The sequence below is a fragment of the Oncorhynchus nerka genome, linkage group LG13 (genome assembly GCF_034236695.1).
Source record: "Oncorhynchus nerka isolate Pitt River linkage group LG13, Oner_Uvic_2.0, whole genome shotgun sequence".
Lineage (NCBI taxonomy): Eukaryota > Metazoa > Chordata > Actinopteri > Salmoniformes > Salmonidae > Oncorhynchus > Oncorhynchus nerka.
Genome location: NC_088408.1, coordinates 26,821,264 through 26,837,862, shown reverse-complemented (window position 1 = coordinate 26,837,862; position 16,599 = coordinate 26,821,264). Strand labels below are relative to the sequence as shown.

Below are 16,599 nucleotides of genomic sequence, written 5' to 3'. Positions count from 1 at the left end.
AAGAGAGCAAAAGAGAAACATATTCCACCTGCACTTGTCTACATTCACTAAAGAGTGGTATATATTCTAGTACATTTTTGGCCTATCTCAGGTTTGTTTGTTTTTGCCGTTGACTAAGCATGGCAATACTAGTACAACACCAGTACAAAATATATCTGAGTACTGGTGACTTTCTGCACTCTTCTACCTCTGACAGTATATATGCCACATTGATCGGAACGGACGGGACAAGTGAGCGCACAAACTTGGCCAACTGTGTCCTAGATGTCATGACTGGAAAGGTGAGTTATGAGCTTTGCGTACCTCACGTTGCTGGACAGTGACAGATTCTCTTTTTTTTGTCTGTCTTTTTTGCATATTTTTTTTTTAACCCTGCAGTGAAACAAATATAAAAGCGAATCGATAACTGAGTTGTTGCAGTTAAGAATTGCAAATATGTGTAATAGCCCTTCACTCAAAGTATAGACGACTAATTGTGGTAGAGGCACCATGAAGAAGGCAGATTTTTTTCTAAAATATCACTTTCAAGGCTGCTTTTAAAAGTGTGATTTCACCTAAAACAAAACTGGCAACTTCAAACAATATACAGGATTATACATAATGTCGATAGGAAGATGTTCACAGAATTGGTAAAATCATTCTGGCAACACTGCTGGAGACTAACACGGTGTGCAGTATCATACTGTATGTTCATTCATGAGAGGTAGACTGTAGTATGTATGTCAAATATTGATAAGGTGAGACATTTGGGTATCTTAAGCACATGTGGGACATTTGCATCAGCCGTTTTCTCTGACCGTGACTAGAAATTAAGATTGTCATGCAAGTGAGTTGGAGTGTTTTTCATATTCACTCACCATCATTGTAGAGTCTCGAGGATGATGGCATTCTATACTAGTAGTGACATGTACAAAATGACAGGCCTCAAGGAGGATAGTCTCCTAAAGCATTTTTATAGTATTTTTAAAAGGTTAGTTCACTTCCAGGTGCCACCTTAACAGCCCCAAAAGTGAACTTTTTTGCTCATGTGGATTTTTACACTGTTTGGCTCTGCTGTAAAAATGGCATGTTGGACAAAAAAGCTTTTGGGCAAAATAAAAAGTATTTTGGTCAAAATGACTTGCCTCATGTAGGCTTAAACTGCCACATCTCCATTCTCTACAGACAGGGACCTACACTGTGACCACCGCCTCAACTCTGGGGCAACTCCTCCTGGTTAAGCTGGAGAAAGAGCAGTACCTGTTCCTGCCAGAAAACAAGTGGTTCTGCTCCAAGGTTGTCGTGACGACACCTGAGCATGATGTCATCTACTTCCCCTGTTACAGATGGGTGTCCAGAGGGGAGGTTGTGGAGCTGAGAGGAGGAAAAGGTGTGCCCTGAATCAGCATTTATTCAGGGAATATAATACCCTAGTCAATGTTATTTATCATATAAGTTCTGCATAGCTGTATAACTTATATTACAAGAATGTAGCTAAGATGTGATACATTTGCCTACTTTGCTCATCCTCTGTCATCCTTCTATGCCTCTCCACTTCACAGCCAGGAAGGTTTTTGAGGATGAGCTCCCTCTACTGGTGCACCATCGTAAAAAGGAGCTGGAGCATCACAAGAAACTGTTCCAGTACGTTTTTCACTTCCCAGCTCAACACACTGACATAACTGTCCATCTGTATAATGCTGTAGATTACTGTGAGCACATGTACACATGTCTCTGTAACTGTCCATCTGTATAATGCTGTAGATTACTGTGAGTACATGTACACATGTCTCTGTAACTGTATCAACACACTGACATAACTGTCCATCTGTATAATGCTGTAGATTACTGTGTGTACATGTACACATGTCTCTGTAACTGTATCAACACACTGACCTAACTGTCCATCTGTATAATGCTGTAGATTACTGTGAGCACATGTACACATGTCTCTGTAACCGTCCATCTGTATAATGCTGTAGATTACTGTGAGTACATGTACACATGTCTCTGTAACTGTATCAACACACTGACATAACCGTCCATCTGTATAATGCTGTAGATTACTGTGTGTATATGTACACATGTCTCTGTAACTGTATCAACATACTGACATAACTGTCCATCTGTATAATGCTGTAGATTACTGTGAGCACATGTACACATGTCTCTGTAACCGTCCATCTGTATAATGCTGTAGATTACTGTGAGCACATGTACACATGTATCTGTAACTGTATCAACACACTGACATAACTGTCCATCTGTATAATGCTGTAGATTACTGTGAGCACATGTACACATGTCTCTGTACCTGTATCAACACACTGACATAACTGTCCATCTGTATAATGCTGTAGATTACTGTGTGTATATGTACACATGTCTCTGTAACTGTATCAACACACTGACATAACTGTCCATCTGTATAATGCTGTAGATTACTGTGAGCACATGAACACATGTCTCTGTAAATGTCCATCTGTATAATGCTGTAGATTACTGTGAGCACATGTACACATGTCTCTGTAACTGTATCAACACACTGACATAACTGTCCATCTGTATAATGCTGTAGATTACTGTGAGCACATGTACACATGTCTCTGTAACTGTATCAACACACTGACATAACTGTCCATCTGTATAATGCTGTAGATTACTGTGAGCACATGTACACATGTCTCTGTAACCGTCCATCTGTATAATGCTGTAGATTACTGTGAGCACATGTACACATGTCTCTGTAACTGTATCAACACACTGACATAACTGTCCATCTGTATAATGCTGTAGATTACTGTGAGCACATGTACACATGTCTCTGTAACTGTCCATCTGTATAATGCTGTAGATTACTGTGAGCACATGTACACATGTCTCTGTAACCGTCCATCTGTATAATGCTGTAGATTACTGTGAGCACATGTACATATGTCTCTGTAACTGTATCAACACACTGACATAACTGTCCATCTGTATAATGCTGTAGATTACTGTGAGCACATGTACACATGTCTCTGTAACTGTCCATCTGTATAATGCTGTAGATTACTGTGAGCACATGTACACATGTCTCTGTAACTGTCCATCTGTATAATGCTGTAGATTACTGTGAGTACATGTACACATGTCTCTGTAACTGTATCAACACACTGACATAACTGTCCATCTGTATAATGCTGTAGATTACTGTGAGCACATGTACACATGTCTCTGTAACTGTCCATCTGTATAATGCTGTAGATTACTGTGAGCACATGTACACATGTCTCTGTAACCGTCCATCTGTATAATGCTGTAGATTACTGTGAGCACATGTACACATGTCTCTGTAACTGTATCAACACACTGACATAACTGTCCATCTGTATAATGCTGTAGATTACTGTGAGCACATGTACACATGTCTCTGTAACTGTCCATCTGTATAATGCTGTAGATTACTGTGAGCACATGTACACATGTCTCTGTAACTGTCCATCTGTATAATGCTGTAGATTACTGTGAGCACATGTACACATGTCTCTGTAACTGTATCAACACACTGACCTAACTGTCCATCTGTATAATGCTGTAGATTACTGTGAGCACATGTACACATGTCTCTGTAACCGTCCATCTGTATAATGCTGTAGATTACTGTGAGTACATGTACACATGTCTCTGTAACTGTATCAACACACTGGCATAACTGTCCATCTGTATAATGCTGTAGATTACTGTGAGCACATGTACACATGTCTCTGTAACTGTCCATCTGTATAATGCTGTAGATTACTGTGAGCACATGTACACATGTCTCTGTAACTGTCCATCTGTATAATGCTGTAGATTACTGTGAGTACATGTACACATGTCTCTGTAACTGTATCAACACACTGACATAACCGTCCATCTGTATAATGCTGTAGATTACTGTGTGTATATGTACACATGTCTCTGTAACTGTATCAACATACTGACATAACTGTCCATCTGTATAATGCTGTAGATTACTGTGAGCACATGTACACATGTCTCTGTAACTGTATCAACACACTGACATAACCGTCCATCTGTATAATGCTGTAGATTACTGTGTGTATATGTACACATGTCTCTGTAACTGTATCAACATACTGACATAACTGTCCATCTGTATAATGCTGTAGATTACTGTGAGCACATGTACACATGTCTCTGTACCCGTATCAACACACTGACATAACCGTCCATCTGTATAATGCTGTAGATTACTGTGTGTATATGTACACATGTCTCTGTAACTGTATCAACATACTGACATAACTGTCCATCTGTATAATGCTGTAGATTACTGTGAGCACATGTACACATGTCTCTGTAACCGTCCATCTGTATAATGCTGTAGATTACTGTGAGCACATGTACACATGTCTCTGTAACTGTATCAACACACTGACATAACTGTCCATCTGTATAATGCTGTAGATTACTGTGAGCACATGTACACATGTCTCTGTACCCGTATCAACACACTGACATAACTGTCCATCTGTATAATGCTGTAGATTACTGTGTGTATATGTACACATGTCTCTGTAACTGTATCAACACACTGACATAACTGTCCATCTGTATAATGCTGTAGATTACTGTGAGCACATGTACACATGTCTCTGTAACTGTCCATCTGTATAATGCTGTAGATTACTGTGAGCACATGTACACATGTCTCTGTAACTGTATCAACACACTGACATAACTGTCCATCTGTATAATGCTGTAGATTACTGTGAGCACATGTACACATGTCTCTGTAACTGTATCAACACACTGACATAACTGTCCATCTGTATAATGCTGTAGATTACTGTGAGCACATGTACACATGTCTCTGTAACTGTCCATCTGTATAATGCTGTAGATTACTGTGAGCACATGTACACATGTCTCTGTAACTGTCCATCTGTATAATGCTGTAGATTACTGTGAGTACATGTACACATGTCTCTGTAACTGTATCAACACACTGACATAACTGTCCATCTGTATAATGCTGTAGATTACTGTGAGCACATGTACACATGTCTCTGTAACCGTCCATCTGTATAATGCTGTAGATTACTGTGAGCACATGTACACATGTCTCTGTAACTGTATCAACACACTGACATAACTGTCCATCTGTATAATGCTGTAGATTACTGTGAGCACATGTACACATGTCTCTGTAACTGTCCATCTGTATAATGCTGTAGATTACTGTGAGCACATGTACACATGTCTCTGTAACTGTCCATCTGTATAATGCTGTAGATTACTGTGAGCACATGTACACATGTCTCTGTAACTGTATCAACACACTGACATAACTGACCATCTGTATAATGCTGTAGATTACTGTGAGCACATGTACACATGTCTCTGTAACTGTTCACATTTCTTTGTTTCAATAAGTGCGTGTTCTTATCCCACCCTCAGGTGGAATGAGTTTGCTGAGGGACTTCCCCACATTAACAGTGCCAAAGAACTCTCAGCCCTTCCTGCTGAAGTTCTCTTTTCCTTTTCCAAAGAGGTAGAGACAATCTACACAAGAGAATCAGGGTAGGTTCAAAGCAGTGCATAGAACCCACCAATATAAAACCCACCAGTGCATAAAACCCACCAAAACCCACCAGTGTAGCATTCTTCCATCTGAAGATGCAAACACAAAACCATCCCTAAGACTGTGAGATGGTAATGACATAACATGAAGGAAATATCCCTGTAACCTTTCACCTTTCGCCTTTAACCCCATCTACCCTCTTCCAGAATGTTTGAGCTCAAACTGAAGGGCCTTGCAGACTCCACCGAGCAGTGGGAAGACTTGGATAAGATGAAAAAAGTATTCTGGTTCAGAAAGACACCCATCTCAGGTAAAAGAGCAGACCCCTCAAGTTAATACATCAAACATAGGGTGCATTATTAGATGTAATTGCAGCAAACAGCAACTTGCTCTTACATCAGTGGGCCCTACCAGCTTAAAAATGATACCAAATGTCCTTGCTCTTCAAAACCATACACTTATTAGGCTAGTGCATACTGCCATAACTCTGTCCTAGTGAGACGTGTTTGTTGAATCAATCTAGAGATGTGTTTAAGCTTACACGGACATAATACCTCCATCCTAGAATATGTCTCTGAGCACTGGAAGGAGGATGACTTTTTCGGGTCCCAGTTTCTGAATGGAACCAACCCCAATGTGATCCAGCGCTGCACAACGCTTCCCCCCAACTTCCCTGTCACAGACGAGATGGTACAGCCCTTCCTGGAGGACGGGAGTTCCCTGGCGACGGAGATGAAGGTATGAAAAACAAGTTGGTCTTAGCCACGCCTTGGATCTCTAAATATGCTGTATAGATTTGTATTTTATCACAGGTGGGTGGTGCTAGTTAACAATACAATGGAGTTAGAGGGTTTCTTCCCCTAAACTGGTGGTAAAATGTAATTTGGTGTTGCACAGGGTTCATTGCTTGTGCCCCTGCTGTTCCCTTATACAACCCCTTGATACCTTAAATCGTATATTTTGTCTTTCTGTTAGTAGGAGCCATTGTGTGAGCGTCATGAGCTACTATAACTACTTTAAGTAAATTAAATTAGACCACAAATGCCTTAACTTCCATCTTCTTTTGTCCTCCCTACAGAAAGGAAACATATTTATTTGCGACTACAAGAGGCTTGAGGGTGTGCCAACCCGGGTGGTAAACGGTGAACCACTGCCTCTCACTGCTGCTCTCTGCCTGTTCTATAATAACCCAGAGGACAATCTGACACCTATCGCCATCCAGGTACACGCACCTGCACCAATGGCATACTTAAGTGACATAGACATTAGGGTCAAATGGTAAACTAAAACATGCAGCTGTCTTCAGAAAAATTTCTAGACAATTCAGCATAAAGCTAAAAAAATACAGATGTAGGGTCTTAATTTAATCACCCTGTTGCAGGAAAACTTTTAGGATATTTGAGGTTTAAAGGGACTTCTGAAGTTTGTAATTTCCACTTTGAAATTTCAGACTGGATTTTCCCTTACCAAAAAAGTATAAAAACCCTACAAAAATGTCCATTAATTATAATCCACTTAATAATTCACATTTCCTGTTGCTGAAGGATTATTTTGCTCCTGTAGCAAACTCGCTCAAATTAAGATCCTACATCTGTAGTACCATCCTAACTGTTCCACAAAGCTCAACCAAATGTCATTAGAAAAAAACAACCATTAAACAACAATTTAAAAATAATTTAAAAACAAGAGAAAGAATGTCTTGTTAACAGAAAAGAAAGGAAAAAACATGCTAAACGCTTCTTCTCAAAACAAAGCTACTTTCCACAGTTATCATTACATCACAGCCCCTAATCAATATCATGTATGTACAGTATTCAAGGCTATTTAAATGATAGATCTGAGAAGGGAGAGTCAGTCCATGTTTGGATCCATATTTGAATGTTGATATGACATTAATAAGTTTATTTGCCAAAATGCTACATGTTTGTGTATTGAGAATTGTACCTGAACAATGTTGTCATGAAAGTTATTCCTTTGGTTCTGGGTTTCTCTGACCTCACAGCTGGAGCAGCAGCCCTCTCAGCAGAACCCCATATATCTGCCTAGCGACTCTGAGCACGACTGGCTGCTAGCCAAGATGTTTGTGAGGAACGCAGATTTCATTGAACACCAGAATAGCTATAATCTGCTGGGCACTCATTTACTGGCTGAGGCCTTTGCTATGGCAACCCACCGGAGCCTTCCTATCATGCACCCTCTCCACAAGGTATGACAACCTGACACAGACTGGGGTCCCACCAAATAATCAACTATCAAAAAGTGTCTTGTTTCAAGATGGAATCCTCATTAGGGGAAATAGCACCATTGTCCGCCCCAGCACCTTTGTTATTGTTTTTGTTGTGTGGATGAAACGGACGTGAACTGCGTCGATCAGTGTGGTAAAACAAATTGCAGTACATATTCTCCTGTTCTGTCACGTGTGCAATGATATTCAAGGGAAAAACACAGTGTTCGTTGTTTGCAGTAACTTATTTGTTTTTATAATATCCCAAACGGATGTGGCAGTTTCACCATTAATGATTCAATTTTTTACTTCAATTTACTATGTTAGAATAATGGGATGTCAGTATGTTAAACATGACCCGGGGCAGTGAAAAACATGATTATCCTGTCTTTTATATATTTTTCCAAACTATGAGGTTGAAATAATACAGTGATATTGTGAACATGGTGATAATTCCCTTTAAGTGCAAGAGGTGTTGGAAAAGACAGACTGAAATTTCAGTTTGTTTTGATGGGAAGGAGTTTCGACCTGCCTGGTGACATCATCAAGTGGTAAATTAATTAATAGACGAATAAGAAAGAGCGTTCCAAGCCTTTTTAGTTTTTAGTTTCCCCCTTCCCACTTAGACCGCTCCCAGACAGTCCTAGCAAAATTCTTGCTTGAGAAATTGCTCCTTGCTAAGAAGCTACTTGTGTTTCTTTTTGACCATTTTAATTGAAACAATCACAGTAAGGTACTTTATTGTTACTCAGAAATGATTTGATATTGAGATATAAATGGCTGCATTGGACCTCTTAAGGACCCCTTTTTTTCACTGACACCAATCCCGAATACGTTTTTAACAAAGATTTTTCAATGTATATTTGTAACTTTCTTTACTTCCCTCTTCCTAATTGTCTGTACTCGGTCCAGTTGCTGATTCCCCACTTCCGTTATACCTTGCCGGTAAACACCATTAGCCGTGAAATACTTTTTGGACCTGAAGAAGGCTTAACTAAGGTATTTAAATACAGTAAAAGTATACACAGCTTAAAAGCTAACCCAATAGACATTACTACCCTAACGATAACAAATGCATATTTTATTGAAGTGTCACGAAAAATTACAAAAAAGCGAACATTTATCCAGGACACCACTTTAGGACTGGAGGGGTTGAAGGAACTCTTGAAAAGGGCACACTCAGAAATCACCTACAGCTCCCTCTGTCTGCCAGAGAACATTGTTGCACGAGGACTGGAGTCCATCCCTAACTTCTACTACAGGGAGGATGGCCTGAAGCTGTGGAACATCATCAACAGGTGGAGCTATGGCTACACTGATGGACATATTAGTAATACCTTAGTAACCTTAATGGCCAATTAAATAATTGTATTGTAAAAAATAACACAAACATAGATAAGTGCTTGATTGTTGTGATGTGAAGCTTTGTCCAGGGGATGGTGGAGCACTTCTACTCCTCTGACAGTGAAGTGTCCAGGGACTCTGAGCTTCAGGACTGGATCCACGAGATCTTCATCCATGGGTTCCTTGGAAACGGAAAGTCAGGTATGATGACTCATCAAATGAACAGATGAAATGTCACTGTTGTAGTTCTATTGTTTAAGATCCTTATCCTCATCCACTGATGTCACCTTCCCAGGAATCCCTCAACGTTTCGACACAGTGAAGGAAGTCATCAAATTCATCACCATGGTGATCTTCACTGTGTCAGCACAACATTCTGCTGTCAGCATGGGACAAGTGAGATGAGGAAGAGAGCAAAACAAGTTAACAAATTACATTGCAGGACTGATAAGTATATATATATATATATATATATATAAAATATGTATTTTTATTTAAAAAACATAATATATATATGTATATTTATTTTTTTGTGTTTTGTTTACATATGACTACTTTCTCTTTCCTAGTTTGACTACTGCAGCTGGGTACCCAACAGCCCCATATTTCTATGCAAAGCTCCTCCCACCACTAAGGGGTGCTCTAGCATGAGCACCATTTTTGAGACACTGCCAGATGTCGGCTCAACAGTGAGGGGAATGGCATCCACATGGCTGCTCAGCAAAAAATACTCAGACTTTGTGAGTTTTGACCTCAATGATTTGACCCTCTTAGATATGGGAATTTTTAGAGTCATATCTTTGATGTGCTGTGGTCACTGTTGCTGCAGTCATTGACCCTGTTCGAATACAATTGCATCCTTCCTTTCTCCCTTCCCACCCTATTTGCTTGAGGTAATCACAGGTCTCTGTGTGGGTTAGGTGAAAACATTGTTTCCACCAGAGGAGGCTGGTGGAAGAGCTATAGGAGGATGGGCTCATCGTAATGGCTGGAATGGAATGGATAGAACAGAGTCATGTGGTTTGCATATGATTCATGTGTTTGATACTGTTCCAATTATTCCATTCTAGCCATTACATTGAGCCAGTCCTCCTATAGCTCCTCCCACCAGCCTCCTCTGGTTTCCTCCCCATTGCTTTCACCAATCTCACAGTTACAGATCAGCTATTTCCTCAAGGAAATAAGAAAAGAAGGGTGCATTTTGAAAGTATTCAAACAGGGACATTGTTGCTCAAGTCTAGTCTATACCTGACACCAATGAAGTGGTGGGAAAAGTAATTTGTCATACTAAAGATACCTTCATCGAAAACGACTCAAGTAAATGTGACAGTCACCCAGCAAAATACTACTTGAGTAAGAATTTTAAAGTATAAATATACTTAAGTATCAAAAGTAAATGTAATTGCTAAATATAATAGGCAGGGGCATACTCCAATACTCAGACATAATGTACAAATGAAGTATTTGTGTTTAGTGAGTCCACCAAGTCAGAGGCTGTAGTTATGACCAGGGATGTTCTCTTGATAAGTGTGTGAATTGGACCATGTTCCTGTTCTGTTAAGCATTCAAAATGTAACGAGTACTTTTGGGTGTCAGGGAAAATGTATGGAGTAAAAAGTACATTATTTTCCTTAGGAATGTAGTGGACTAAAAGTAAAAGTTGTCAAAAATATGAATAGTAAAGTAAAGTATAGATACCCCAAAAAACAACTTACTGTAAGTAGTACTTTAAAGTATTCCTAATTAAGTACTTTACCCACTGCTCCAATGACCCGACAGGCCTAATCATCACAAATACATAACTCACTCATTTGCTTCTTCTTATATCTGGAGATTTTCTTCTCCCACAAAGTAATAAATTGGAATATCGTCTGTTTTCCTCAGATCCCCCTTGGCTCATACCCAAATCAATACTTTGACGAGACTGATGGATACTTTGATGTGACCAAGCAGATGATGAAGCACTTTCAGGCTGAGTTATCCTACCTCAGTGAGTCAATCACTGAGAGGAATTCCACATTTACACCACCTTATAACTACCTGAACCCTGCCGAGATGGAGAATAGTGTATCTATGTGAGCCGGTTCATGTTACCATAATGACTGAGCATGCAAAGTTGCTCGCAAGCCCTGTAGTACAGGGCATAGTAGTGTGTCCAAAGAATACAGTATACCCTTCTGCCAATAACCAGAGTTATGCAAATCTGTTACTAATTATGAGCATCAAAGTGAACATTTTATGTAACCTTTGGAAAGATGGAGAATGTAAATATACTCCATCTTGTCTTCTTTGATCTCAATAACCATGTTTTATTGCACTTCCTCTCAAGTTAACAGGTGGTAGTGAGCAGCTTTATGTACTTTTAATGATCAAATAAATTAAAGTTTGTCTGATTCACTGAAGCTCTATGGTGCTGATAAAAATATATCAAAGAGCTAGACAAACACAAGGAAGATCATGAAAGGTGTTATTGAAGATTCATTTTATTAAACAGCAACAAAATCACATGCATTGTTGGGACAGCTCCATGTGACCACGCATGACTTCTCTTCCTTTGTTTTGTGGTCACTTTCTGGTCCAACCCACTGGTCCTTCAAGTCCAGTTTGCACATATTACATATTGATGCTTTTGGTACATTGGTATAAGAGTGACCAGGGACTTGCACATTCCTTTAAAGTGCTATGGAAAATAACTTGCTGAAATGCAAGACAGTGAAAATATTTATATTTCTTTCTATGTATAGTCAGTATTTGTCCAAGAAAATCATGTTACCAAAATAGGGGCACGATTTAAACACCAACAAACCATGCAAGTTAAATAGTACTAATTTACATCTAGTATGGATACACTGCAGGTCAAGAAACCTACTGTAACCGTGTGTCAAGCAGATCAAGTATTATTTCATACATTAAGGCTCTTCAACCGTCATACAACACGGGACACAGGGAGAATCACAATTGCATACTGCTAACATCCTCTCCTCCTCAAAACCCATTGGATGAGAAAGCCAGAGGTCCCTCCTCTCTGACCTTCTCCTCCAATGGGTTTTGAGAAGGAGGGGAGAGGACACAAGTAGTATGCAATTGAGATTTTCCCACATTATTTTTCAATATAAAAAATACATGTAACATCAAAACCTATGGTATTAAATTACACAGTGTAGCTAACAGAGGTTAGGTCATGTGTTGCTCCTGGAGTTTCAAGATGGAGAGGAGGGATCGGTCTCTGGCTGTGCACATGGACGGCAGTGGAACGGCCTCCATCTTGCGCTCGATGGTGTTGTAGCGGCACGTCCTCAGATGGTCGGACATGCTGGAGACTTCGGCGAACCGCCACTCGATAACGGGGCTGAAGGCAGTGCTGAATCTCCACACCTGCCCAAACAGAACAAGAGAGTATTGATAAGAGGGCAAGAGAGTTCAATCCAGTAGTATTAGCCTATACATGCAAACATTTAAATGGGGTATAGGGTAAGGGATTTAACATCAGTGCTATTGTACATGTGTCAGTGCCGAAATAAGAAGACCCTATCGTGGCAGTGGCACGCTAAAATCCCAGACTGGGAATGTAAATCCTCAGATGTGGTTGTAAATATGGCTCTAAACTATAATACTGGCGGTCTAAAAATCAAACTTTTGCACATCTTACACCTGGTGGTCCAGTTTCAGCCAACAAATGTGAGTTATTTACCCTGTCTTTGATCTGCCATGAGAAGGTTCCATTTGGGTACTGCCTCCTCTCCCAACGTAGTTCCACTATCCCCCGGGACTGCAGCAGGCTAGCACACACATCCCTCATGGTCCGCGACACCACGGACAGCTGGCACAGGCTGAAGCCGTCTAGGAAGCGGGCCACATGTTCCAGCACCTCAAAGGGAAGCCCACTGAATTGGTCTGATTGGGACTCGCCCAATGGTTCCCCCCCAACGGGGCTTGGCTGCACCCCAAATGACCGAAGGTTCCGGTCATGGATGACCTTTGAACCCTGGGATGAGGGGCAGAACCTGCGCTGGGAGTAGGTGCAGCCGTAGTAAGCCAGGGGACAGCGGTGCTCCATCCAACCGTTGAGGCCCGCGTGGATGTCCTCGTGGACGTTCTTGAAGTGGGAGGAGTACTCATCCCTGCGGAACAGCTGGCCACAAACGAAGGAGAACATTTGCTGGAGACGATTACATGGCATGTTCCGGATCTGTGGAACCTCCTCTAGAACCAGGTCCAGGCGGAGGGTGCGGAAGGGGCTGGGGTAGGATAGTTGGGGCGCGTGGTCGCAGGCAGCCGCAGACGCTACGTCGCCTACCCTTGTGCTGGTCACCAAGATGGCCGCTGGGAAAGTAAAGGTCTGCGTGCCGAAGTCGACGTGGAAGCCGTCGACATAGGTCGTTTCAGATATCCTGCGGCACTTGCGAGACTCCTCCAGGCAGAAGAGGAGGGCTGCTGTGATCAGGTCGATCTCCCCCAGGCCCATGGGGTCGTCCTCCTGCTCCAGGTCTGATGTATCCACTGCCTTGTCCTCCATTTTGGGTCTAAACCTAACCCGGACCCTTCGTCCATTGGACAGAGCAAACTGGCCCAAGCCTCTGAGCAACTGGTGGTTCTGGAACTTCCTCTCCAGCCCTCTGTCCTCTAGGACCACGTGGCTGGCCCTGTGTGCAATACCCTGGTGGATATGCAGGGGTGGTGCTAGTGGAGGGTCTGGGTGAGACTGGGGTTGTGTCTGTGACTGAGACACACAGGACCCTTGAGGCACAGGTGACAGATTCAAGTCATCTTGCACCTTGACTAGGCATACTGTTTCACTGGTGGACCAACTGGTTCCAGGCTGTTGCTGGTCTGCTGAATCTGAACCTAAGACCTGCTCCTGTGGCCTCTTCTGGGAGCCTTCCCCACTCAAACAACCATTACATAGGCTATGTCCATCCATCCTCTCAACACTCTTTGAGGCCCTACCTAAAAGCTCCATCTGCATGTTGCCATCAGCAACAACATTCATGGCAACCGCACTGTCGGTTCTGCTGACCACTCTCAGCGGTCCGACTGATGATCCTGCCTCAGCATCTTTCATCTCAACATGAATTGAGTCTGCATCTTCCAATTGGTGGAAGCTGCTGTTAGGTTCTGCCTGAGGGTGAGAGGGGCCTCCGTTGATTGGGTCTGTGTATTTTACTGTGTTGCCGAGGTCACCCAGGGCTGTGACCAGGCTCCTCCTTAGCTGGACTGTAGCCTGGTGGAGTTGGTGCAGCTGTCCATAGCACTCCTTCAAATTCACACCCTCAGCTACAGGACCTTTGACCTCCAGTCTGTTGTGAAGCAGCAGCTCCTCATTCCTGTCACTGCTGTTCTCGCTATGCTGAGGCCCCAGCACTGCTCCTCCGTTGATGTGTTGCTCTGTGTTGTTGTCAGAGGTGTTGTTAGCGCTGCTGAGGACGTCCAACGCGGCGGCAAGGCTCCTCGCCGTCTCCACTGTGGCCTCGTACAGCTTGCTATACCGCTCCTCGTTCAAACCGTTTATTCCATTGGCAATTTTATCCTTTGCTGAGCCCAGCGGTGGTGTCAATGGTGGTGGTGACTGCGGCGTCAATGGTGGCGGTGACTCAGAAGTGGCAGCTATAGGGTCGGCCACCACCAGCACAGCCGAGTCCGAAGCAGTGTCCTTCTCGCTCTCTACGGCGACAACCGGTGGCTGTCTTTCAACCGTGGGCGCCATGGCGACCACCTTGAGGGACTCGATCAGTGTGTGTTGGTCCTGCAGGGCGAGCGCCATGTCCAGCTGCTCTGTCTCCTCCACCCCCCAGCTCAGGCTCTCGTATGAGGTGTAGTCCAGGCAGCTGATCGGCCACCTGTTCCACTCCATGGTGCAGCACACCACGCCTGCTGGGCACACCTCCAGATGCGCGGGAATCCGGGTCCGCACCAGGGTGGCAGGGCAGCCAAAGCCACTGTTCAGGCAGGGCACCCTCTCCAGGGGGCAGAGGAGGCGGTGCTCGGGTCCTTTGCAGGTGTGGAAAATGGCCCCGCAGACCAAGGGGCAGGTGACCAGGTCACAGGAGATACCAGGTTCAGGCCTGGTCATGCACCTCTGACTCAGGCAGGTCACACAGTGGGTATGTTGCAGCGCCATCTTTAAGAAGAGGGGGAGTGGAGTTTCTGGAGGGGTGTAAGGTGGAGCAGGGAGGTGTGGTGATGGGAAGGGGAGAGTCCACAACACAGAGGAAAAAGGAGACAATATACACAGGAATGAATGTTAATTTGTGTGTACAAGCGGGTGCATACAATACAGTACACTAGTCATTTCAATTTGGTTGAAAAATATCAAACCCAGCCATTCATTCCTCAAGTAGCAACAGTGTAGCAAGGAATAATTTGGATAGGAAATGATGAATCTACAGTAGGTTAGCTCAGTTCAATACCTAAGCTAAAGAGCGAGCTAGCTTAGCTATGTTGAGTCATTGTAACACCAATAGCCTAATAATAACTTGGCTGACCAGCTACTTAGCCTTAGTTAGCCGCTAGCTAGCCAGCTTTGTCAGCAAAGGAAAACAAGCCAGCTATTAAGGTTCAGCTTGATAAACCAAAAGCAAACCTAATGAATGAAGAAATACTATTTGAAGGACTGATTTCACAGACAGGTCATGCTGATGGTGGGATTCGGTGTAGGTGTTGAGACAACTCCTAACATAGCAAGAAGACCGTGTCGCAGTCTGAGTGACGAAAGAGCCACTAACTTTCAGCTGTCCCATGAACAATAACTCAGAAAGAAACTTCAATTATTGGCTAATTACCGTAGCGTTGACGTGACTCGATTGCTCAAACTCAACGACTATAGCAATCCAGCTACGTGTCCGTTCATATTACAGTTACAAATGGATGTAAACAACTTTTTTCCTATACATCTCTCCTCTTGTCTTTCAACCAACCTCCCTATGCGTTGTCCGCTGTTGCTTCTCCCTCTATTCTAAACTGAGAGATGATCCCAGGGATGTGTGTTCCCATTGGACAATGGTTGTCATGTGGGTCGGGGTGTTCCTTCCTTCTTATAGAAGTTTGCGAGATAGGTCAAAAAAATGAATTCATCTTCAACCTAGGAAGTTTGGCCTGTGAAGTTTTCATAAAACTACTCTTATTACATCTCTATGTAATCGTATACCATATCTTCATACCACTTTTTTTATATTAGGTAGTACTGCGATTCTTGATTAGCAACTTGAAATTAGCAACTTGTATAATTTTGATATCCCTAGTTGAGACGCTAGTTGATGCCGTCATCACGCAGCAGCCACGTAATGATAAAATCGTCATCATCCGATTCAGGAGCGGGCATGGCTTTTTGCGATGTAAGTACAGTGATCAATTAATTATACATTGCAAAATCTTTTTAAAAATGCATGTCGAAATATCAATCTACCGACACATAAATTAATTTAGAAGGATTTAGAAAAAATAAAGGCTAGATCTACACCATAGTAATGAATGCAGCTTTCTATAG

General features: G+C 42.4%; 2 protein-coding genes across 5 annotated transcripts; one reads left to right on the top strand and one right to left on the bottom strand.

Moving 5' to 3' along the window:
- Nucleotides 1–55: 55 nt before the first annotated feature.
- On the top strand, nt 56–11,615 carry LOC115139272 (hydroperoxide isomerase ALOXE3-like). 2 transcript variants are annotated; one of them, XM_065026299.1, is made up of 14 exons: nt 56–281; nt 1,165–1,369; nt 1,542–1,623; nt 5,425–5,547; nt 5,755–5,858; nt 6,114–6,286; nt 6,627–6,770; nt 7,551–7,754; nt 8,685–8,771; nt 8,901–9,070; nt 9,196–9,317; nt 9,412–9,512; nt 9,686–9,856; nt 11,001–11,615. In XM_065026299.1, the coding sequence occupies exons 1-14, from the start codon at nt 120–122 to the stop codon at nt 11,193–11,195; spliced, it is 2,043 nt and encodes a 680-aa protein (XP_064882371.1). In that variant the 5' UTR covers nt 56–119; the 3' UTR covers nt 11,196–11,615. The 2 variants fall into 2 exon arrangements, with proteins under 2 accessions (XP_064882371.1, XP_064882370.1); XM_065026298.1 differs by having other exon boundaries at nt 8,685–9,070.
- On the bottom strand, nt 11,582–16,366 carry LOC115139271 (F-box only protein 30-like). Of its 3 annotated transcripts, none has more exons than XM_029676461.2 (3): nt 16,031–16,366; nt 12,808–15,260; nt 11,582–12,491 (listed from the first exon to the last, which is right to left on the bottom strand). In XM_029676461.2, the coding sequence occupies exons 2-3, from the start codon at nt 15,232–15,234 to the stop codon at nt 12,291–12,293; spliced, it is 2,628 nt and encodes an 875-aa protein (XP_029532321.1). In that variant the 5' UTR covers nt 15,235–15,260; nt 16,031–16,366; the 3' UTR covers nt 11,582–12,290. The 3 variants fall into 3 exon arrangements, with proteins under 3 accessions (XP_029532321.1, XP_029532320.1, XP_029532318.2); XM_029676460.2 differs by having other exon boundaries at nt 15,896–16,365; XM_029676458.2 differs by lacking the exon at nt 16,031–16,366 and adding an exon at nt 15,697–15,877.
- Between the last annotated feature and the right edge of the window lie 233 nt (nt 16,367–16,599).